The following is a 24,297-nucleotide window of genomic DNA, read 5'->3' as shown; positions in this document are numbered from 1 at the left end:
ACATGTCCTATTCTTGTCCACAATTACGGCACGAATTCGCCCATAGAAATGCAAATACGAGATGTGCATCGGTATTTGCGGACAGTAAAAACCCTTAGTCGTGTGCATGAGGCCTTATACAGATCTCCAAATTCCCTTCATAGACTGAGATGGAATGTATGCAGAGTGCTCCCTCTAGTGGTGTTGGCGGGCAGAAAGTTGTCTTACAAGAAAATCTTTGCAGGGAGAAACTATTTAGATTAGCCCCTTAACACCCCAGCCGTTCGCTTTTACGGTTTCATTTTTCACTCCAACTTCCAAGAGCCAGAACGTTTTTATTTTTCAGTCGGAGTGCTGTGAGGGTTTATTTTTTGCGGGAGGAGTTGTAGTTTCTACTAGCACCTTTTAGGCTATGGAAACCGCGCCGTAAAACTCGTCAAAAACGGCCCGAAAATGCCTCCCATTGATTTCAATGGGAGGCCGGAGTGGTTTTCTCCCGCGAGCGGTAAAACCGCCTCACGGGAGAAAGAAGCGACATGCCCTATCTTCGGGCGTTTACGCCTCTGACCTCCCGTATTTTGCAGCGTTTTATGCCCGCTGTGCTCAATGGCCGCGGGCGAAAAACGCTGCGTAAATCGGCGTGCAGGGAGAGGAAAATCTGCCTCAGACTTCTGAACCGAATTTTGAGGCAGAAATTCCGCCTGCAAAAAAAACTGTGTGAACAGGGCCTTTAAAGTCCATATAATGTAGTGGGAAACAGGGGAAAAAATGGTGTTTTGGAATTAGAAAACTGAATCCCTCATTATTATTTTTTTACGGTGTTCCCCGTGCGGTAAAAACGACAACTTAACTTTATTCTGCGTCTCAGTACGATTACGGTGATGCCAATTTATATTGTGTTTTTATATTTTACTACTTTTACCCAAAAGTGTTTTTTTTTTTGTATTTTGTTTTCCCACTGAGCGATGTGAGGGCTTCTTTTTTTTTGTGGGACGAGCTGTAGTTTTTATTGGAACCATTTTTTGGTACATACAAATTTGTTTTTATCTCTTTTTGAATAATTTTTTTAGCGCAAAGTGACCAAAAAATAGCAATTTGGATTTTTTCATTATTATATATTTTTTCTTTTACGGATGCGGAGATGCCAATTTTTTTTCTTTGTGCTTGGGGAAAAAATGGGAAACGTGTGTGTGTGTGGGGGGGGTTTAAAACTTGTAGCAATTTTGTATTCCTCTTTCTTTTTTTTTTTTTTTTGTTAAAAAAAAAGCAATAGTTTTTTTTGGGTGTAACACATTTTATTAGTCCCCCTAGGGGACTCGAACCAGCGATCGCTTGATCCCTGGTATAATATATTGTCATTTTTACAGGCTCCTAAGCCCATGGCTTAGCAGAGGCAGACCTGGGGGCCTTTATTAGGACCTGGCAACCAGCAAACCCCCCCCCCCCCCCCCAATCACATTGTGGGGGGGGGGGGGGGATTGGACTGTCAGAGGGTATAAATGATGCGGTCACTATTGACCACGGCATCTAACAAGTTAAACGGCCAGGGATCGTGCCATCGCTGTTCCAGCCCGCTCCAAACGTCATCGACCCCCCCCCCCACTGCGCTCCATGACGTTCATTTTCATCATGGGTTGAATGGGCTAAAAGAACAAAATTGTATTGAGTTGGGGGACATCAATTTTAAAGCACTCCATGCCCTCTCTTTTTATGGGGTCTTCTCGATGCCGGCACTGTGTATCGGAAGCATATTCTGTATTTTTTATAAGGAGTATTTGATATAAATTCATCTTATTTCATGCTGCATTATGAGATTTTTTTTATTTTTTTTTGCCTCCTTTCTTAGTGTTCCCGCCTTACACAGTCTGTTGAAAATGTCGCGTGTCAAAATCCTCCCACCACACCAGTGTGTGAATCCCCCGGATCCCAAAAAACATCTCGTCAAGTCAACGGACTCGTAAATTGGTTAGTGTTTTCCGGTTGCTTCTCATGAATGTGGATGATAATTGGGACCAGTAGATTAGTGACGGTCTCTTGTAATCACTTTCCGGTGTAGCCGCCTGGAGGATGGGACGCTCCCCTCAATCCTGTTTAAGGAAGGAAAAAGTTGTCTCCCCACCCAACAAAAATAAGTAACGGTCAACTTTAATCTAGATTACAGCAAGCGATGACGCCCTTCTAGTCTGCAGGTTGGACTGCAATAACCTTTCCAGAGCCACAGGATCAGGGACACTTCAATCTGGGTAGACGTCGTCCGCCGTGGTTATGGCCGGTGGGCAGATCTGTCCATATACACAACACGAGAAATCAGTATATAGTGAGAACGAGCTTTGAGGCTACTTGCACATGTTGCTTATTTTGCTGTGGAAATTGCACAAAAAAAAGCACCTGATGGTGCAATTTTTGATGCCTTTTCGGTGCAGTTTTTGCGTTTTGCTACGGAAATCGCGGCATTTTAATGCTGTGGGTTTTGCTGTGTCTGTAGAATTAGAGAGAGAATTCGCAAGCGGAATCGCGGGCTAGATTGACATTCTGCGGTTTCCAAAATACGCATCACTGGTCAACTTACGTCATGAAAAATACTGCAGCGTGGACATGAAATTCCCTGGAATCTTTGTGCATGCGGGTACTGTATTATGCTGCGGGTTTGCTGCATGCAAAACCGCATGATCACTTTTTAAATATTGGATGTCGGTTCCACTCCCCCTTAAAGGGGTTCACACTACGAACCCCTGTAATAACTCTCTAGGAGGCGCTTAGCAGGCTTTGCGGCGGCGTATGCTAATTATAATGCCGAAGGTCACCATGTGGCTGCGACTCCTTCAGGCAGGACTGTCATGGCTGCCATCACATGTTGCCTCTCCACTAATCAGGCCGGGAGGAGCAGTAATTAGCATAAGGCGTGCACTTCTGAATGTTCACACACTTTGCATGTTCATGCTCTTTATAAAGTGATCACTTTAAGGCCATGTTCACACGGCACTGTTTTTGAAGCTCTGACTCGTGCTGTGGAACGGCCGGCAGGTTCTCGTGCAAATTAACCCCATTGCAATTCAATAGAGATAAACCGCGGCCTTACACGGCGGAGTCCGCTGCAATGATTATGTTGTGGATCTTATAATGGACTTGATACTGTAGACATTTGGGGCCCCCCTGCAGCCTTCTAGTAACTCATGTGAATGTTTTTCTTGGGTCCCATTTTGCCATCCTAGTAGAAAGCCACTACAATGAGCACTCTCCATCTGAAGGGTGGTAGACGCTGGTGAACATTGATTTCAATCCGCCCCATGTAATCTTAGGACGATGCGCCTCGTTACACTCGTCTGAATGATGGGGTACTTAAGATCTCCTGCTTTTCTTGACCATACAGTTAGGACACCCCCCTATCCATCTGAAGCCGGCCCCGATAATAAGATGCCATGACGCATAGCTGGCAAGAGCTCACGGCAGGAAAAATGAAGCCTTACACGGCGCCCATAGAAATGACCGCAGAGCTTCTATTCTCCCGGAGGGAAGTTGCTCCTTGCAGCGTCTCTGAATTGGAGGAGCCTGACTGGAGGGGCAGCCTGTATTACAGCAATTTACCCGAATAGGTCACTTGAAAGTATTTGTCATGGTCACCAGTGATCCGTTTCCACTTGTTGTACCCCCTGCTGCAAAATTGCATCCCCACGATGTATGACTGAGACCTGTGGAAATCTTCACCAGTGTTCTGACTGTACAGTGTAGCTTCTTGATCCGTTCGACCTCTTAAGAATAGTGTGGCCGTTACGTCATTGTACGTGTGCGCAGCAATATGTCGTCCCATATAAAACCGCACATACTATACTATTCAGCTGTGCCAGGGCCTCTTCACATAGGTGTCGGCTTTCCGTTTATCTCTTTAGTCAGAGGAAAGATGGAAAGTATTGTTTGCATTACCATTGATTTTTTTTGGGGGTTTTAGTTTGCCCGTTTCACTAGGTTTCCGGGTGTTTGTTTTTTTTCGTGAAAAAACAAGGAACTAGCGGATCGGAGGCAAATTGAAACGATCACCATCGAAATCAATGGTAATGCAAACGGAAACTATACTTTCCGTTCGTCTTTCCGCTGACTGAACAGATTAACGGAAGCCCGACGTAGATGTGAACCGGCCCTCAGTGGTTTGCTGTAATGTGAGTGTTTCATCCGTTCAGGTGTGCGGGGTGATCACTGATTTGTAGTCCTCTCTGCCACAATGCATGCGGTCCTGGTAAGTAGCACATTGGCTCTGTTCACACTTTCACCAGGGGTTTCATGAGATCAGAGAAATGTGGCCACTTTATTTATTTTTGCATCTGGCGTTGCGGCTCCGCTCCATTATTACCAGACACCGCTGATGGACGAGAATGGACAAACACCTCTCATTGTTTACAACCATGAGCTGATTGTCTTTGATGTGGTCACCCCCCCCCCCCCCCCCCAAAAAAAAATATATAATCTCCCTGTCTTATGTTTGCAGCTTCACCCTAACTGGACGCGTGAACGTTTACGTATGCTGAGGTTAAGTTAAAAAACTCTCCGATGTTCCACGTGTAAAATCTACGTATAGTTGAGTAATTGTGTGACTACTTATCTTGTGCTGACATTGCTCTGGCCTTATCTTTCATGCCCAAAGTAAAAGTAAAAACGGTGCTGACTTGTGTATGAGGTTTATCTTCCCTCCAGACAGTCATGTGGTCTGTGTAAAGGCTCGTCTGACCCCACCACGCCCCGGATTCTACTCCGGATAGCAGAGAGAAGTTTTATTCTCTGTTTAACGATTGTCAAACGTTTAAGGCGATGTTCACACTGCGTTTTGCTTGTACGGTTGACGTGTGTGTCAGATAAGTTCCTGGCACGTATGTCAAATGTACCAATAGGCTCTGATTATACCGACTGAGGCCGAAACGGCGTTCTGTTCGCCTCTATTGGGTGGTATACGTTGTGGGATATACAGTCTTTTTGCATAGCTTGGTTGAATAGGCTATTCTATGTAGAGGCAGGAAATGGTCACGCTGCGCACACTGGTACCTGCCCAGCCCTCCGGGGAGTGCGCCTGGGAACGCACTCACCACCTCTGCCGTCCTCCTTTGCTCGACCTATTGTCTTAGCTTATCTCGGCTCACAACATAGCGATCAGTACCCAACCTTCTCCCTACTAACAAATGAAGTGACAAGTTTCACTGCAGGTTGTAAAATGGGAGTATTTTCGCCTCCCCCTTTTTGGCTCAGTCTGGCTTGTAGCTTCTACATAGGGGCTCATGTAAATATTTTTGGCTAAATTATGAATCATTATTAAATTCAAACTGGATAGGTCATACGTATATGATTTGTGGGGGTTCGACACCCGGATCCCGCACTGTTAAGCTGCTCTGGCTGCCCCCGACCATCGGACCTCCGGCCACTGAATAGCCGCGAGCTGCCGCTCTTCTCCTGTTCAAGTGAATAGCTCGCTGCTGTTCAGTGGCCGGAGCCAACTGCTCCGTACATAGGATAACGGCCCATAACATCCGGTGCCCGGAGATGGCTGGAGCGGCTTAACGGTGCGGCGTCCAGGTGTCGGACCAGCACTGATGATATACTGATGACCTGTCCGGTGGAAAGGTCATCCGTTTTTCAATAGTGGACAACCCCTTTAACACAGCCCACAAATTAAATGCAACACAATAGATTTGTTCCTAACGATGCGTGTTGTGCACCACCTGGTCTTGGCATATTTCCGGACAACCATGTAGAGGATGTTGATAGCCATTCACTGCGTATTCTTCATCGGGAGGTCACATCTGACTGGGATCAGGGCAGGGTCATTGCTTAGTTTGGGCGTTGAGCCCTGTGATCTAGTTCTATAAGATGTGGGAAGATGTTAACGTCTCTTTTACGTCATGAAAATTGGATCTATTGCATAGGTGCTTCATGTATGGGAGCTTCAGCGACTTGTATGTTTTTATTTCCTCTATAAATGTTGGCGTTGCCAGCGCTGTGAGTTGCTCTAGAGCTGCCGAGTCGCTGCTTCTCCCCCTATTGAAATGACCTGTGTGATTTTTGTTAGCGGTTATTGACTTCTGGCTGTGTCTTCATTCGTGGCTCTCCTCCTTTTTGCAGTGTGCGTTCCAGTGCGTCTTGTAATGGTTCCACAGAGGATCGAGATCCTGAAGAGGTGCTGGGAAAAAAACGATGCGTAGAAGGCCTGTCTGCAGCACCAGCGCTCCCCGACTCCACCTGCGTGGCGGCCAGGACACGACCCTTGCGTGGGCACAAGAAACGCCGATTGGTCAGGTCCAGCGAGGTGGCGTCTCTCAGTAGGAAGGTAAAATTCACTTTTGGTTTCCCATAACAAGAGCAGCGAGTGAAGGAGTGCAATGTATTCCAGAACACGGGTTGTCCTTGAAGAATCCAATGACGCTTCGTGTACAAGGATAAAATTTCTACTTCAGCGCTCATTTATATAACACATAAATTGACGGAGAACTTGCCTGCTTTTATTTGTGAACCCTGTAAATTGACATTACCACATAAAGTAGTGGTCATGGGGGAGGGAAAGTTTCTGCACTTCTCATCCCACTGAACACTACGGGCAGCCTCGCTAGCTGAAATGGCTGATAGCAGAGTGCAATAGACTGTTTTTACACTAAATAGCGGCGCTCTTTCCAGATCTTGCGCTGATGGGATATTTCGTTTGCTGTGTTTTGGCACCGAAATTACTTCTGGAAATGTTGGTCTGGATTTGCAGGACTTGTTGTTTTGCTCGTCGTCCATCTATGATCTTTTGTTACTGGGGAAATTTGCGTTCCTGATAATGTGTGAATTTATAAACAATGGTTACCCTTGTAAATGCTGGACCCTCGTTATATTGGTTTCCATGCCCTTAACCCACGACAAGCTCTGACCGCAGCACAAACATGGCGCCTGCTCTTCTTCTATTACTTGTGACTAATAGAGGTCGGGTAAGGCCAGACATTATACATGTACTTGACCATGTTTTGTTTTCTTGTGTTTAGCCGCAGAAGCAGCCGTCCGCAAAGTGTGGCTGTGAGCCGCCGACTACTTGTATTCTTTGTGGATGCAAGACCTATGTGAAGAGCGCACATCCCAGCACCATGACCCTGAGTGAGCGCGTAGCACTAGTAGATCCATGCTACCACCCCATCCTCTCCTTCACCTACGGTAAGTTATCAGGTGGGCACAGTGTCCCCATTACTGTATGTGAACCACCAAAACGAAAAGCTGCTGTCATAATAAAGCCTCTGTTTACTGCTGGAGTCGCTTCCTGCTGATGGGACCTGAGCACGGCCCATTCATTCATTCATTCTGCACTGTTCCCATAGAAATCTGTTTCCTCTGTGACAGTTCTTGCCTATGTTATCTTGTGTTCTCCACCTGACGCTGCCGGTTCACGTAGCGGTAGTATGCCACGTGGCTAAGAACCCCGCAGCAAAACTAAAATTTGGTTTTCTGCACAAATTGCCACAGGTTTGCATCATCTTTTTTTTTTTTTTTTTTGACCCTGCGGCTTGTCCAGGTGAAACGCACGGTTTCATTACGTTTTATTTATAAAACACGTCACCGCTCTTTGCCGTATGAAATTTGGTTCCGCTGGACAATGCTGTGGGTTAGTTTTTTTATTTTTACAAATTGATATGTGGGACCTCCCAAATCTCTCCTGCTCCTAATGCAAATTCTGCTTTATGGAGTTGTGTATATACCGGTCATATGCAGATCCTCATCCAGGTTCACGGTACCCGGAGTAGATTACTGGTCATGTGACTTGTATAAAAGCAGCACATGACCAGTACGCACGCAAAATTAGTATGCATTGGCAACCCGAAACCGTTTGGGGCACTGATCTAAACTTCTAATGTGGTGACGGAGCCTCTAAGTGCCTCCTACATAATGTGATCGGCGCTGTAATGTAATATTTCGACATTTTCACCCAGTTCTGACCTATTTTAGCTTTATGCTAATGACTTTCTTAGGCGTGTTTTGACTTTTGACCAAGTGAAATGGAGCTTAATATGCCATCCGAGTTGGTACTGGTGGGGGGTTGGGATATGCTTGCAATACTGTACGTTTTTGGGTTTGGTCGTAATTAGCGAGTCACATAGTTGGGGGTCAGTAGCTGCATGTGGGGACCACGGGTGTAAGGGATGTGTGTTTAACCGTAGACCGTGGTGCCGCGCCTCTAATTGTGTCGCAATGATTGATTTTGTATTTGTGAAAACTGACTTGTGTATGAAGCCTGATTTGATCCGATCCCTAACCATGCTTTCATTGGCCGCTTGGGTTTTTAGATACACCCCTTAATTTGCACTTTGAAGCGTTGCTGAAGGAAGACAGGCAGTTCCGGTTTTCTCACAAACTCAAAGCTCTTAAGTTTTCTCAGCATAGCAAGAAACCCTCAGAGAAGTTGCGAAGAGACTGTTCTAGTCCGACGCCGGATTTCACAGGCAGTAAGTGCCACAGGATCCCGCTTTCTGGAAAATACTTCTCTACCTGGTGGCAGCTTTCTATGGATGTTTCAAACCCTTTAAGTGTCATTTGTTCTTCCTCTGAGACTTGTTTTTTTTTTTATATTGTGGTTACTTACCCATAAAAACCTCTAGCTTTTATACATTACAAGGATGCTACATAGAATGGTGCGTGGCTCTTTTCTCATCTTTTGCCCGTGTTTGTGAAATGCTTGTAGTTCCCTGCTTTCACCACTAGGGGCACCTGTAACAAATTATCCTCTTTGTGCAACAGGTAGCTATTATGGTAGAAGTGATGTAGAGAGGCTAAACCCACATCGAACTGAAACCTGGCAGAGGAATGTTAGAATAACCCCAGACTCAGCAGCAGAGAGAACAAAATCGCAGCTACGTAGAATGCCTCCAAATCCATCACATTCAGGTGAGCCCAGATTACATCTTTCAGGGACTAAAATTCTAGCGATTTATCCTAAAAAAAGAAAAACAACCCTTCCTGACGTTTGACGTACATATACGTCCTAGTTGGGTGGGGGGTGTGGAAGTAGCTCAGGAGCTGAGCCGGTTCCATGCATGGCGGGTGTCCGCTGTCTATAACCGCTGCGACCTCATAACGGCTGGGATCAGAGATCATTTCAATCGCAGACGTTTCACCACTTGGATGCCGTGGTCCATAGTGACTGCGTCATCTAAGCCATTAGTCAGAGGGACCGATGCTCCCTCAGTGACGCGATCGCGTGGTGTCGATGGGTTGTCACTGCAGCCGAGGGGCCTAATGAAGGTCTCTGTCTGCCATCTTGCGGCAGGGTTTAGTAGAATGCTAAAGTCACAATACACTGCAATACATTAAAAAAAAGTGTAAAAAAAATAAAGTTTGAATAAAAAAAAAATGTTCTAAACACCCCTTTCCCAGTCTTACATTTCTTAAAGTGAATGTGTTGCCAGCAAAACAGGTTTTTTTTTTCTTTTAGTTAAACAGTGTGTGGGTGATTAAACATTGTTCAAATTTTTTTAATTTTTTTCACGAGTCAGGAAATATTATAAATTGGATTCAATTGGATTCAATTTATAATATTTCCCATTGCTGGTCACTAGATGGAGCTATTCCCAAAATTGCAGCATTGCATGTGGTAAAGCAACCTCATTGCTTTATGCTGCAAAATTGGGTAAAAATCCCTCGCTCTAGTGAGCTCTGAGAATCCCCCCCTCCTTTATCCTGGCTAGTGCCGGGAGAAACGAGGGGATTGAACGGTCTAACCTCCTACACTGTGTGTCTCCATTTTTTTTGCTAACACACAGTGTAGAAGGTTTACATACAGTAGTAAACACACACAAACACGAACATACATAGAAATCTCTTACCTGCTCCAGTCGCCGCCGCTCCCTCCGGTCCGTCCGCTCCGTCTGCTGCCGCTGCTCCATGTGCACAAGTCAATCTTACTGTCCGGCCGCGACTTCCGGTCTACAGGAAAATGGCGCCGGACGGCGCGCATTTCAAATCGGACTGTGTGGGAGCGGCACATGCGCAGTTCCCACACACGGCGTACACCAAAGTGGATGGAACGGGCCCCGTTCGCAGTCCCTATGGGACTGGAGCTGCCGTATTCCATGTCTGTATGTGTCGTTAATCGACACATACAGAAATGGAAAAAAAAATTGCAGCCCCCATAGGGAAGAAAGTGTAAAAATAAAAAAAAGTAACACACAAATAAATATAAACGTTTTTAATAAAACACTAACATAAAACTGATATAAAAAAAAAAATGTTGGTGACACTGTTCCTTTAAGGATTACATAAATATACGGAACATAATCGCTATCGCCACGTCCGTAACTAACTGAACTATAAAAATATAATGCATGCTGAAGGCTGTGAAAAGAAGTGATCAAAAAGTTGTACTCGGACCAAAATGATATCCATAAAAAACATACAAAATTGTAATTGTACTGATCTGCAGGATTCGGTTAACCCGTCATGTTACTGTCCGGTCAAATGCCATAAAATCAATACCCAAACAGGAATTTATGGTGTCCCCCCCCCCCCCCCCCCCCCCCCGTTCCACTGCACTAAATAAAGTTTTAGAAGTACATTAGATGGTGCCATACTATAACTCGGAAGGGGTTAAAACGTGAAGTGCACCTCGCCAGGCGCTGATAGATTTATATATTTACACACACTAACCCGTTTCTCCTGGAATCCTCATGTTTGATATCACTGGGGGAAGCGTTACACCCGGATCATGGGTTGTCCTTGTAATCATAGCCACTCCACCTCCAGATTAAGTCCGTCCCCCCCCCCCTTTTTACTTTTAGAATTCCCTAATGGATAAATGTTATTGGTTATCAGTGTAAAAAAAAATAAAAAAATTCACCCATTACATCCCCTGCCGCTCCAGCACCGATGCTGCACTTATTCCCGCTCCTGCACGTTCCATATTGGCACGTGATCGCTGCAGCCAATCACTGGCCTCAACGATCATGTGCTGTACTTGCAGGCATTACCCATTCGTCCAGTGATTACATTCCAGCAGCGAGGGTGGTGCTATACAGGCCCTGAGTGTCAGTGATTGGCTGCACCAAAGTGCTAATGCCGGTACGTATAGCACCTCATCACTGCTGGAATGTAAACTTAGACCATTGGGGGGGACCATCGGATTATGAGCAGAGGATGTAAGGGCCGGTTCACACCTGCATCTGTGTTTCCATTCTGCTCTGTCAGAAGAACAGACCAATGAAAATACCGGAAGCGTCGGTTCTGTTGCACACCATTGGCACCCGACGGAGCCCTCAGGGTGTCCAGGGTTGTACTGGAAATATCGCAGCTCGCTCCACTGTTTCTGGTATTTACGTCTGGCTCTGTGATGGAGCCTCCAACACAGGTGTGAACAGGCCCTAACTAAGGTGGTGGTTTTTGTTTTGGTTGTTTTTACAGCTGGGAGACTCTTTTGAACACTTTTTTTTTTTATAAAGGGTCAAAGATTGGTAAAAGGTGTTGTCTCATCAAGCACTCCTAAAGTACGCTAGAAGGTTTCTTGATGGGGGCTGCCGATCTGTGCTGCTGCTATGGAAGTGGTGCCCACATTTTGCCCCACTCATAGCAATATGTAATGAGTGTTTTGTGAGTATGACACAGTGGGCCAAGCTGTGGGCAGTCATTTTGCTTGGGATTAAAAACACATGGCCTTTGAGGGAATACTCGGTGTATTGATAATCTTTTGCCACGTTATTAGTCAAGAAGTTCTGTACTGTGAGGTAGAGGGTCAGCGCTAAGATTGCACTAGGGTGGGATGAAAAACTGGTGTCCTTGTGTTCTGCCATGGGTAGTGATCAGAAAGAGCGAGCCAAGACACCGCAAGCAATAGAGCAGCCTGGAGCACCGCAGCTGAGACCTGAGCAGTCAAATGTAAGATTTGTAATCTGAAAGTTTCAACGCCAATCTCTACTCAAAACCTGAAAATAAAGCTGTTTATCCAGGAAGCTGAGGTATGGGGAGCTGTTTGACGGGGTCCTCACGCTTTACCACCAGTGACATGAGTCGCTCTGCAGGGTCCAGGAGTGGAAAGCACCAGGACCAACTGCTTACAAGACTGATAACACATTTCTGAATGTTATGAGGACATTTTTGAGGGAAAGGATCCAATTTTAAGTTTTGAGACTGTAGTCAAACCTGGTGAACAGTAGCCGTAATCACAGACATGCATGAAGCTGTTTGTCTAGTAAGTTGTAGGACATCCTGTAGGTGGCGCTGGTTCGGTCAGGAAGCTGATCCTTAAGTCTTCGCACTTTTTCCATACATGTTGGGGTCTAGTTTTTGGCTCGGTGAGTGAGATCCTGTGTTCTTTGTAGGGTTGTCTACTCTCGCTGGCACTGTTGGCTAGTAAACATCTTGTTACTGACTAAGCCTTCTCCCGCTGCTGCTTGCTCACAGTGGTGACTTTGTACAGCCGTCCATGCTGCAGACCCGGAGCTCCTCTGTTCTGTCACACGCTTATTATGTAGTTTCAGTAACTAACGACTCTCATATCTACCTGATGCATATATCTGCGACCTATATCCTCCAGCTGATCATGTAATGGATTTGTCTCTTTTTGGCTGACAGGGTCTCTGTTTCGGGAGGACAGACTGTACAAAGGAACGCCCAACTCCAGCATACACCCATCCAGCCCTCTTACTCCAAGACCAAGCAATGCAACCCAGCATCTCTCATCCTTCACAGAAACTCCCCCTTCATCCAACTCCGCGGTACGTATGTGGTAATAATGCTACATAAACTTCTGAATACAGGAGGTAAAAATAAGTAGCACTTCGGATGTATTCTAGGATATCTTGGCTTACCATATTTAGATTTAGACATACCCCGTTATTAAAGGGCTTGTCTGGTAAAATAAAATTGATGCCCTTTAATATCTAATCGATTGGGGTCTGACTGTCGGGACCCCCGCCGATCAGCTATTTGGAGGGGCCCCTTCGTTTCTTACACTGCTCCATACTGCACCTAGTGGCAGAGCACGGTGTTACGTCTACCTCTGAATGGGAGAAAGCAGTGGCCCCTTCAAATGACTGACGCACCCCACTATCCTGAGGACAGGCCACCAATTCTATTTCACCAGACAATGGATATTAACGTGTGTGTCTTAAACTATGAGATTACGCTCCAATAAATGCGCACAACGTTTTGGATTCAACAAATCGGTGCTACTTTTACATAGCGGTGTTCTATACTGCCGGGGGTCCTAAGAGAAGAATATCCGGTCAGTCATGTCATGTATTTATTTTATTTGAAGGCTCTCAAGCGGAAAAGGTTTGAAAATTCATATGACATCGATAACATTGTCATTCCAATGTCTATGGCGGCAGCAGCTCGAGTGGAGAAGCTTCAGTACAAGGAGATCCTGACCCCTAGGTACGTTTTTACCTCTGCACCAGCATTAATGACTGCAAAGGACTTGACCTTGGTGCTAATAAGTCATTTATCAAGGTCTCTGCGCATGGAGTCTTATTAGCTCATTAGGACTATTTGGTAAATTGTAAAATATGCTTAAGGCCTTGTTCACATCTGGGTCAGGGCTCCGTTCTGGCGGAATCCCTAACTGAGATAAACGGAAACCAGAGTTTTCCGTTTGCATCACCGTTGATTTCAATGGTGACGGATCCGGTGCCAATGGTTTCCGTTTGTCTCTGTTGTGCAGGGGTTCTGTCGTTTTGACGGAATCGATACCGTTATTCATTCCGTCAAAACGACACAACCCCTGCACAACAGATACAAACGGAAACCATTGGCACCGGATCCGTCACCATTGAAATCAAAGGGGATGCAAACGGAAGCCTATAGTTTCCGTTTGTTTGTCAGAGTTATGTTCTGCCGGGAAGCTCCGACAGAACATCCGAACGATGCCCTGACGCAGATGTGAACGAAGCCAAACTCTAAATTTATTGGGATTATCACCTCTTCTCTCCTCAGCTGGCGAGAGTTGGACCCTTCAGAGCAATCCACCCTGGAAGAAGATCCACAGGTGAGTGTCCATACGAGAACTTACAGATTCTGTAGGGTTTATTACAAGGTGCATGATGAGTAAATACAGAAAATGTCCTAAAAGGTACGTTAAAGTTCAGCGCTATATCAACTACTGATAAACCATTCCTACATGTAACAGAATGACGCAGCTTTCCTGAAGGTTTTATCAGAAGCTCTTTTTAAAGTGCGCTGTATTGGATATATATTTTACAAAAGACAAATGTGATGTTTCCAGTAGGCCGGTAGTTGGTGCTCACGTCTATACATATTCGGCAGGCAGGAGTCCCCAAAACCATCACGTATCCAGCTGGTAGAGCCAAGACATTACCCTGCCCAGGACCACTCCATGCATAAGAGACGGGTACAATGCGGAACTGATTCAACCCCATTGTCCAACTCTGGTATAGAAAATATTAAAGAAAACGGACAAGTTAACCCCTTTAGCACTGCAATAAATTGTGCCTGCGATTCTGACAAACCACATCCTATTGTGATCCCTGTGACTCGCTGCCAAGGCATATCATTTTTTGATATTGCCAGTTTGTTGAAATATGCTGGTAAAAGTACACAAAGGACTAACAAAAAAAAAGGGAAAATATGTCACTACTTTTAAGGACATTTTCGTTATGACATGCACTTAAAATGACTGATAGCGGCTCCCTTTAATGTATGCATCGGTAATGCTGCCTCCCCATCTTTACCTGTAAATGTGGGCACGGTCGCTGACATCCATATAGTTTGAGACAACCCCTTTAATGAGCAGAATTATGGGGGACGCTGTTTTCTAGCATTTGGATTGCTTAGATGACCTGCACGCTCCGCCATTTCTTCCCCCTTAGGCCGGGTTCCCACGGGTCTGGTAAGCTGCGTAAAAATCACGAAGCGTGTATGACCTGGAACCTGCAGTACATTCTGTCCAACAAACCGTAGCACATTGTGGTGCGGTTTCTCGAACGGAATTTCCGCTGCCGAAGAAAGCGCTCGCACTTACCCCCTCCGTCTTCTCTGCGTGTAGTCCGGCCTCCTACAATGACTGCAGGCCATGTGATGCTGCAGCTTGTGATTGGCCGCAGCTTCACATGGGATAAAACGTCATCCCAGGAGGCCAGACTGCAGGAAGGAGGGCATTGTGGGGTTTTTAATTATTATTTTTTTTTCCAGAGTTGCGACTTTTGCGACGTAATCGCTGCTGTTATGCTGCAAAAGTCGCAACACTTTACTTTCTGTTGCGGGGTTTGGGGAAAACCTGCAACAGAAAAAAAAATTAAAAAAAATTTCACACCGCTGGTCAATTAACGTTTGCGCTGCATTTTTTTCCGCAGAGTGGGCTTGATGTTTTCTACATCTCATCCACTTTGCTGCTACTGTAAATGCTGCGGATTTTCCCTCACACTATTCCGTTGCTGAAATTCTGCTGCGTTTACGCTACGTGGGAACCCGGCCTTATGGGATATATTTCCAATGCATTGTTACAGTATGCGCACGGTTTTGTCTGACGTTGCGGCTGTAGGTGTTGCTGAGTTTTTTTTCCTCTGGTTAGGAGAGAAGCCATCTCGGACGGTAGTTCTCCCAGACCCGGAGCTGTATCTCTCCGAGCACAACGCTCCCTTCTGGCTTTGTTCTTTAGTTCTGTTTATTTCACTCTTTCTGCAGCTCGAAGACCTGTCTGACGACTCCTATCTGACCCGTCACAGCGCAAACGAGGATCTGGAACGCTCCCGCTGGGATTCCTGGTCTACAGCCGTTCCACAGAGGCGAGGGAGCAGGTACTTAAATATTTCATCTTGTAGAGCAAAGCAGACAATCCGACGTGACTGCTCTGTCTACAGGTCCCCTTTATTATAGACTACACCCTGAAGAACTGCTCGACCAAAATATATTGCACTCTGGTCCTCCATAGACGAGAGACAAATCCTGGTGTTTGCAATGTGTGTTCTAGTCCAGACTTGGTCAAAATCCCAAATATCTGTTTTCTTAAAGAAATAGTCACAGGGGCAGAACGTAATTTACTGTACATAGTGTGACCTGGGAGCTCATTGTGCAACATCGAATATCATCCAAATCGTTTTGATCTTCCCTCAGTCCGGTGTTTGTCCTTTGCTCCAGTGTGGCTGCTTGTGCCTTGCAGGATGGAGCTAAGGCTTCGTTCACACCTGTGCTAGGGCTCCTTTCTGTAGTCGACTACGCTATTGATTCCGTCAAAACGATGGAACCCTTGCACAACTGGGACAAACGGAAACCGATTGCACCAGATCCGTCACCATTGAAGTCAATGGTGATGGAAACGGAAATTACGGTTTCCGTTTTGTGTCTGACAGGGCTCCGCTACGAAGGAACGGAGTCGTAGCGCAGATGTGAACGAAGCCTAAGACGAGTTGTTGAATTGATTTAGAGGTCGGACCAACGCCATGATCGGTGACATTATTTCTTTTTAAGGATGACCTAATTTTTCCAGACATTAAGTTGCACCCTGTCATTTCCTCTATTACTAGTTATGCAGGACTTGTGGAACTTCTTATACTGGCGTATTGCTATGTCTCAGAGCAGTAGTGGCCAACCTTATAGGGGCTCAAAAGCAGCCCTCCCGAGCGCTGCACGTCACGTTTGTCTTATGTTCCCCATTTCTAGCAGGGAAGCGGCTGCCGATGTCCGTTTACTGTTAGTCTATGGGAAATATGCTGATTTACATATCCCGTTACTGTGCAGGGTCCGTGCACAGGGAGAAGTGGTCAAACCTACACAAATGGCACGCATGGGACCACCATTCTGTGATCTAGTGCAGTGTACAGTGTGTGGTCCTGCTGCAGACCTCATGCATGGAGTTTTGTATTGTACATAGATGGAATAGTGGTCCTGCTGCAGACCTCATGCATGGAGCTTTGTACTGTACATAGATGGAATAGTGGTCCTGCTGCAGACCTCATGCATGGAGTTTTGTATTGTACATAGATGGAATAGTGGTCCTGCTGCAGACCTCATGCATGGAGCTTTGTACTGTACATAGATGGAATAGTGGTCCTGCTGCAGACCTCATGCATGGAGCTTTGTACTGTACATAGATGGCATAGTGGTCCTGCTGCAGACCTCATGCATGGAGCTTTGTACCGTACATAGATGGAATAGTGGTCCAGGGACTGCAGATTTGGCATCTAAGTGGTCCCTATTGCCTGCCACGGTCTTAGAGGAAGCCTAAGAATGATGGTGCTCCGGTTTCAGAGTACTTTTACTTTTCTTGTGTAAAATATTTTTTCATTATCTCGGGATCAGTGTGTGCTTGTGGGGGTGCAATGCATGAACTTAAATAAACGGCCATAAACGTGATGGCCCACGTTGGACTCGGTTTTTGTTAATACTCAACGGTATGTAACGAAGTACGAGATGCTGATTCATTCATCTGACCTCTAGATTGATGTGACCTCAACCCCTTCTTTAGATCCTCCAACAAATCTGATGGTCGATGGACACCACAACCTTCATCCAATAGCCAAGGGTCTTTCCAGCAGCCCCCCTCTCCGGACATTGGATTCCAGAGCCTTAATGATGTCCCGCTAAATCTGTCATCTGCTGCAACCGACAACCAGGAGCCTTACAGCGCTGTCCAATGCCTCTCTGACCACAGCCGCACCCGGGTGCTATCCTGGAGCGAAGACACCAGATCTTCTACCCCTGAGATTCCCGATGAAGAAGAACAGGTTGGTTTCGTCTTTATTTCTGTAAACTGCATTTAACCATTTCAACAAAATACAGGACTAAATAATACACGGTTAGGGGTGTGTTGGCAAAGCTTCAGCTTTGGAAGTGACTAGAGTATAAGACCTAAAGCATCTCGAGCTCCATACCAGATAAATAAATCCGTGTTTGTAAAGTTACTCAATGTCAAGATGTAAATTTAAAAAAAAATGCTGCTCTAAAACTTACCGGCGACTTTCTTCTCGTTTTGCAGACTGTTCCGCCCTGGGAATCTCGCTCGTTTCCTCTCTCTGACCGAGACCGTCACGATCTTCAGGACTTGCCAGTAACAGCACCGAGCAGGGGCAAGATCAAGCTTCAGCCGGATGTCCCGTGGAACGCAGAGGGGAAGTCTGGCCCCCGGACTGAGCGCATAGACTTTGGCATGTCAACAGAAAACCTCGCCCCCGCCTCCAAAGACCCCCCTCTACCCAATAGCATTTCAGTAGTTCGATTTCGTGCCCACAGTGGTGAAAAAATCGCAAGCCTGGAATATTTTCCTGCCAGGCCGGTGAACAAGAGATGAAAGATCCTTCTCTTCACGAGACGTGTACGACCAGAGAATGCAAACCCCATATACTTAATTTCAGTATGAAGTGCTTGGCTGACATGCAGGCCCGAGCAGAGGAGTAGGAGCCACCAGTAATGGTCAGGGGGTCCTGGGCTCAGCCGCACGCTGAAGTAAAAGGCCTGCCATGAGGTTACAGCAAAGGCCACCGGCTGAACCTCGCCCGTCACGTGGACCGCGGGAAAGTCTCCAGACGTGGACGACTGTCATTTCCTGCGTGTTCCGGAGGTGCAGACGGCAGTGTTAGGTACATGGAGCAGGCTGGAGGCAGAGGAGAGGGGGAGGATTTCTAGGCATTTTTATATGGGGGAAGTTGCACGGGAGGGGGGGATATGAATCAGGTTTAGTTCATCGGCCGCCATAAGGAGTTGACGTCGGCTACGGGCGGCGGGAAGGCGCTCTTTAGGCGTCAGTTTCACGTCACTAGTTCTTAGTTTCTGTTCTACTCTTCATCACCGTGTCACGTTACAGCAGGAGTAGTAGATTCTCCTCACGTCCGGCACCTCATGCACAGAACGCACCGTGATGAACGGCCGCAGTTGGAGTAGAATTCTGCTGTTTTTCCGTGCTAAAGAAGGAGAGAACTGTAAAGCGCAACGACCGGACTGAGATTCCTTTCCCTGGGAACAAAATTGTGTAATTATTGAATGAGTGGGAAGAGTCGACTCCTGTCTGAGAAATAGCCGGGTGTATATGGATATATGGAGTTAGATTAAAAAATAATAATAAATTCTAAATCTTATTAGACCGGTTTTCATCTTTCAATTCTTGTGTCCGGGGCCGTACAATTCTTTTAATCTGCCGGATTACCAGAGATTCTGTGGATGGCCATACAAGTGTTATGGACTTTTCTACTTGAGAAGCTTCAGGAAGACCAAATAAAATATTATTCATTGTTCCTTACTCAGCGGAGTCTCCTTATTGGTCCCCCTCCCCCACTGGCACTGGGAAGCTGTAGGTTGAGTGCAGTTGTTCCCAGTAGTTGACCATTATGGTGACTGTTCCCCTTTGAGACATGTAATGGGTCGTGTAAAGCCGTTCTGACAATCCGATCACACGTGAACGATTCAGGCCGAGCATGACTGCAGTGGAGGACGGGCAGTGTCATTGACTTCAGTGGGTTCTGTCCAATGTATCACCACAGGGAAACCAGCGAGGATCTAGTGAAGGGCCCTTAAAGGAACAATCCAGGAAAGCCTGATATGATGGTCTTCTACGTAGTGCTCTGAAGGGCTGGAGATTGAACATGTGATTCCTATGTTGGGGAGGGGGAGACATGAGAACCTGCACTGACCAGCCTGGGGGTACAATAGATAAATGTGGGATAATTTCTGGGACGGGCAGCATCTACATGGGGAGGGGGTCCAATGTTTAACATGTGAGAGCCAAATATCTGTGCTTTAAAGGTTTGTCATTTCATCACCAGCGGTGTAGCTATAGGGGGTGCAGAAGTAGCAGTCACACCCGGACCCTGGTGCCGGAGGGAGCCCCATAAGGAGACAGTATTATAAATGGCACATGGTAGGTGCCATTTTGAAGCTCCAGAGTCCCTCTGTATACAACTTCTGACATGTATCTCTGACTCTTGTTGTACAGGTGTAATGTTCATGTTAGGGCAGGGGGGAGAATATACGGGGGAACCTCACATGTAAGGCCTTGTTCACGGCCGTGATATGCGTGTGAAAAATCACGCGGGTCGCATGGACCTGTGTAGCTCAATGGGGCTGTTCAGACAGTCCGTCATTTTCACGCAGCGTAAAACTCACGACGTCCTATAGTTGGGTGTTTTTCGCGCATCACGCACCCATTGAAGTCAATGGCTGCGTGAAAATCGAGCGCGGCACACGGACACACTTCCGTGTGCTGCGCGTGATTCACGCAACAGTTGTTAGAGAAATGAAGGGACAAATAAAACGATCTCTATTTCTGTTAACAAAAACAGTGTCCTAACTATGTCATATGCGTGAAAATCACGCAGCCACGCACCAACTACTGATGACACACGGCACTGCAACGCACAAAAACGCTGCGGTTTTTGAGTGGGCAAAACTCACAGGTTCATGTGAGTAAGGCCTAAAGCACAGGAAATACAGCCGGGATATACAATCAATGCAGAAGAATATATCACAAATAACCAGCATGACTTCCCATAATCCACGTCTGGAGAAGTGCTCAGGTCCAGTAACATCCAATACAACTAGTGAACCACTAGGGGGCAGCACAGTGCAAGTTTGCCTCATTACACTGAATACAGTGAGTATTTGGGAGATGATTGTCTCTGTTCTCCCAAATGTCCCATCTTATTATCAGCGCCTATCCTGTGATAGATATTAGACATAAAAATTATGAACTTTCACCTCCATTTATCTGGAAACACGATTTTACTTAAAAGGTAAGTAGTAATACTGCCCAAATAATGCCCCCAAGCAATGCCCTAATCCATCTCATACTGCCATACAATGCCAAATACCACCACCATACAGTGCCCTCATCCATCTCATTATACTGCCCTACAATGCCAAATATCACCACCATACAGCACCCTCATCCATCTCATCATACTGCCATGCAATGCCAAATATCACCACCATACAGCACCCTCATTCATCTCATTATACTGCCATACAATGCCAAATACCACCACCATACAGTGCCCTCATCCATCTCATCATTCTGCCATACAATGCCAAATATCACCACCATACAGCACCCTCATCCATCTCATTATACTGACATACAATGCCAAATATCACCACCATACAGTACCCTCATCCATCTCCTCATACTGCCATACAATGCCAAATATCACCACCATACAGTGCCCTCATCCAGCTCATCATAGTGTCATACAATGCCAAATATAACCACCATACAGCACCCTCATCCATCTCATTATACTGCCCTACAATGCCAAATATCACCACCATACAGCACCCTCATTCATCTCATTATACTGCCATACAATGCCAAATACCACCACCATACAGTGCCCTCATCCATCTCATCATTCTGCCATACAATGCCAAATATCACCACCATACAGCACCCTCATCCATCTCATTATACTGACATACAATGCCAAATATCACCACCATACAGTACCCTCATCCATCTCCTCATACTGCCATACAATGCCAAATATCACCACCATACAGTACCCTCATCCATCTCCTCATACTGCCATACAATGCCAAATATCACCACCATACAGCACCCTCATCCAGCTCATCATAGTGTCATACAATGCCAAATATAACCACCATACAGCACCCTCATCCATCTCATTATACTGCCATACAATGCCAAATATCACCACCATACAGCACCCTCATCCATCTCATCATACTGCCATACAATGCCAAATATCACCACCATACAGCACCCTCAGCCATCTCATTATACTGCCCTACAATGCCAAATATCACCACCATACAGTGCCAAATATCACCACCATACAGTACCCTCATCCATCTCCTCATAGTGTCATACAATACCAAATATCACCACCATACAGTACCCTCATCCATCTCATCATACCACCATACAATGCCAAATATCACCACCATACAGCACCCTCATCCATCTCATCATACTGCCATACAATGCCAAATATCACCACCATACAGCACCCTCATCCATCTCATTATACTGCCATACAATGCTAATTATCACCAGCACAGCATTTTCTCAACATTATACAGTGATATATACTGGCATGATATTGCCATACAATGCAAAGAAACACCAGCATCAAGTGCCGATGGAAAAGTGCACCTTGTTTTCGTTTGGATTCTTGAGAGGTGAAACTTTATTCACAAATTGTTTCAAACAAAAGTCCTTCTCCTTATGGAATTATACAGCTCCCATAGATCTCAATACTAATGAGTTCCCCTAGTGGAGGCTGAAGGCAGAACAAGTTTGATCATATAACGCATGTGTCCGCGTCTCTCACTAAAGGGGTGGAGGGGGGGGGGGGGTGCTGAGCACTAGGACCCCCCCCCCCCCCGCAGTGTAATTGTATAGAATGGGTCAGATTTACTACGGTCTACAGCTAGAATGTGTCGTGAACTGCTCCTTATTTGGGCACGTTTCATTTTAGACTAATTTATGAAAAGATGTTTGCGCCTCACTACAAATGGGGTCCTGCCGGGGAGATGTGATCCTGCGGTACAGTCGACGTGGGGTAATGAGCTGGTTCTCCTATGATTTAAGAAGTTGCAGAATTGTACAGAGAAGTATGGGGGGAGGGGTACAGAGAAGTATGGGGGGGTACAGAGAAGTATGGGGGGAGGGGTACAGAGAAGTATGGGGGGAGGGGTACAGAGAAGTATGGGGGGGGTACAGAGAAGTATTGAGGGGGTACAGAGAAGTATGGGGGGAGGGGTACAGAGAAGTATGGGGGGGGGGGGGGGAGTACAGAGAAGTATGGGGGGGGGGGGTACAGAGAGGTGGCCCATAGCATATATCGCATTAGCACCCCCACCTGGTGCTTGTTCACATCAACACAACCCCCATTTAAATACAAGGAGACTCATTGGTTGTTTCAGCCGGGTGACCCTGGGTTCTATTCCCCCCTTCCTTGTTTGATAATGATGTGAAGTCTATGAGGACGGAGAACACTTGGCAGAATTATACTGTACAGGAATGATGGAGCCAACCTGAGCTGTGGCCCCCTCCCCATTCATTGGGCCCCATAGCAGCCGCCTCTATGGAATAATCCCCTTTGGATGAACATCTGCACCAGGAAAAGTTATGATTACAGATCTGCAGAACGGTCGCATCTCTGGTTTAGGTCTCCAGCTGTTGTAGAACTACAAGTCCCAGCACAACCTGACAGTCCACAGCTTTACCTTAGGGAGGCAGCAACTTGTAACTTGTTTTGTGTAGTCATTATCTAAGAGCCATAGCTTTATTTTTCCATTAATCGAGCGGTGTGAGGGCTTAGATTTTGCTGGACAAGCTGTAGATTTTATTGGCGCCATTTTGGGATACTTTCGATTTTTTAATCACTGTCCATTAGATTTTTTAGGGGGCGGATTGAACAAAAAAGAAACAATTCTGGAATTTCTTTTTCAGCGTTCATCGTGAAGTGTAATTGACCTGTTAACTCTTTTCTGCACGTTGATGTGATTACGGCGATATCAAATGTATAGAATTCTTTTGTTTTACTATTTATGAACAAAAAAAAATCACCTAAAATTATTTCTGCCGTTTTTGTTTCCATTTTCTTAGATCCATATTTTTTTTTTTATGGATCTCAGAATACGAGGGCTTGAATATTGCAGGAAGAGTTTACGTTTTCTTCATTTGTACCATCATTTTACATTCTGTTTTTCGGGGGGGGGGGGGGGGGGTAAACAAAATCAGCAATTCTGGTATTCTTTTTCATTTCGTTTTTTTGCGTTCAGGAACCTAAGACGTCTACAATTCTTCTGTACACGACCGACCTAGAGGACATTGTTAGGCCTCCGGCTGCCATAGCCGGCTGGTCAAGTCACGGAAGGACCAATGTGGCAGTAGAGGAAGCCCCCAACTCTGTCTAGCAGTGTAGATGCCGCAGATGCTATTGACCGCAGAATCCAAGGGGTTTAACGAACAATATCGGAGTTAGCTCGATCCCCGGCCAGTGCACTTGAGGGTCAGATGTTGATGCCGTGGTCTCCGCTACAGAGCAAGCGCCATGCAGGTGTAATGTATGGCGCTGATGTTACAGACTAGCTGCCCTCGCTCCATGTATGCGTGTATGTGTGTATGTATGTATGTGTGTGTATGTGTGTATGTGTCTATGTGTCTGTGTGTATGCGTGTGTGTGTGTGTGTGTGTGTGTGTGTGTGTGTGTGTGTGTGTATATATATATATATATATATATATATATATATATAGCGCGCGTGCAGGGTGGGAAGGGCTGGATGGCATGCTGGAAGTTGTAGTGTCACAGCAGTTGGAGGGGCAGGTTACAGATTTTCAGTTCTGGTGCTTGTTAATGGAGACGACAAATAACAATGTATCAGCAGTAAATTGTATCAATATAGAGAAGTAAATTG

General features: G+C 45.9%; 1 protein-coding gene across 3 annotated transcripts in view; it reads left to right on the top strand.

The window, feature by feature from the left end:
* Positions 1–18,995, top strand: part of LOC142652228 (KAT8 regulatory NSL complex subunit 1-like) — a 55,199-nt gene extending 36,204 nt beyond the window's left edge. Inside the window, exons 4-14 of one of the 3 annotated variants that reach the window (XM_075827830.1) lie at positions 1,826–1,944; positions 6,082–6,286; positions 6,978–7,143; positions 8,268–8,426; positions 8,719–8,865; positions 12,541–12,683; positions 13,226–13,344; positions 13,903–13,954; positions 15,610–15,722; positions 17,390–17,648; positions 17,900–18,995. In XM_075827830.1, coding sequence (XP_075683945.1) covers positions 1,826–1,944; positions 6,082–6,286; positions 6,978–7,143; positions 8,268–8,426; positions 8,719–8,865; positions 12,541–12,683; positions 13,226–13,344; positions 13,903–13,954; positions 15,610–15,722; positions 17,390–17,648; positions 17,900–18,211 — 1,794 coding nt within the window. In that variant the 3' untranslated portion in view covers positions 18,212–18,995. The remainder of the gene's footprint in view (positions 1–1,825; positions 1,945–6,081; positions 6,287–6,977; positions 7,144–8,267; positions 8,427–8,718; positions 8,866–12,540; positions 12,684–13,225; positions 13,345–13,902; positions 13,955–15,609; positions 15,723–17,389; positions 17,649–17,899) is intronic. The other 2 variants (XM_075827831.1, XM_075827832.1) reach the window with 2 other exon arrangements.
* Positions 18,996–24,297: the final 5,302 nt, after the last annotated feature.

This window comes from Rhinoderma darwinii, chromosome 5 (assembly GCF_050947455.1).
Source record: "Rhinoderma darwinii isolate aRhiDar2 chromosome 5, aRhiDar2.hap1, whole genome shotgun sequence".
Lineage (NCBI taxonomy): Eukaryota > Metazoa > Chordata > Amphibia > Anura > Rhinodermatidae > Rhinoderma > Rhinoderma darwinii.
The sequence above is the reverse complement of the archived record's forward strand: the minus strand, read 5'-3'. Positions and strand labels throughout refer to the sequence as shown.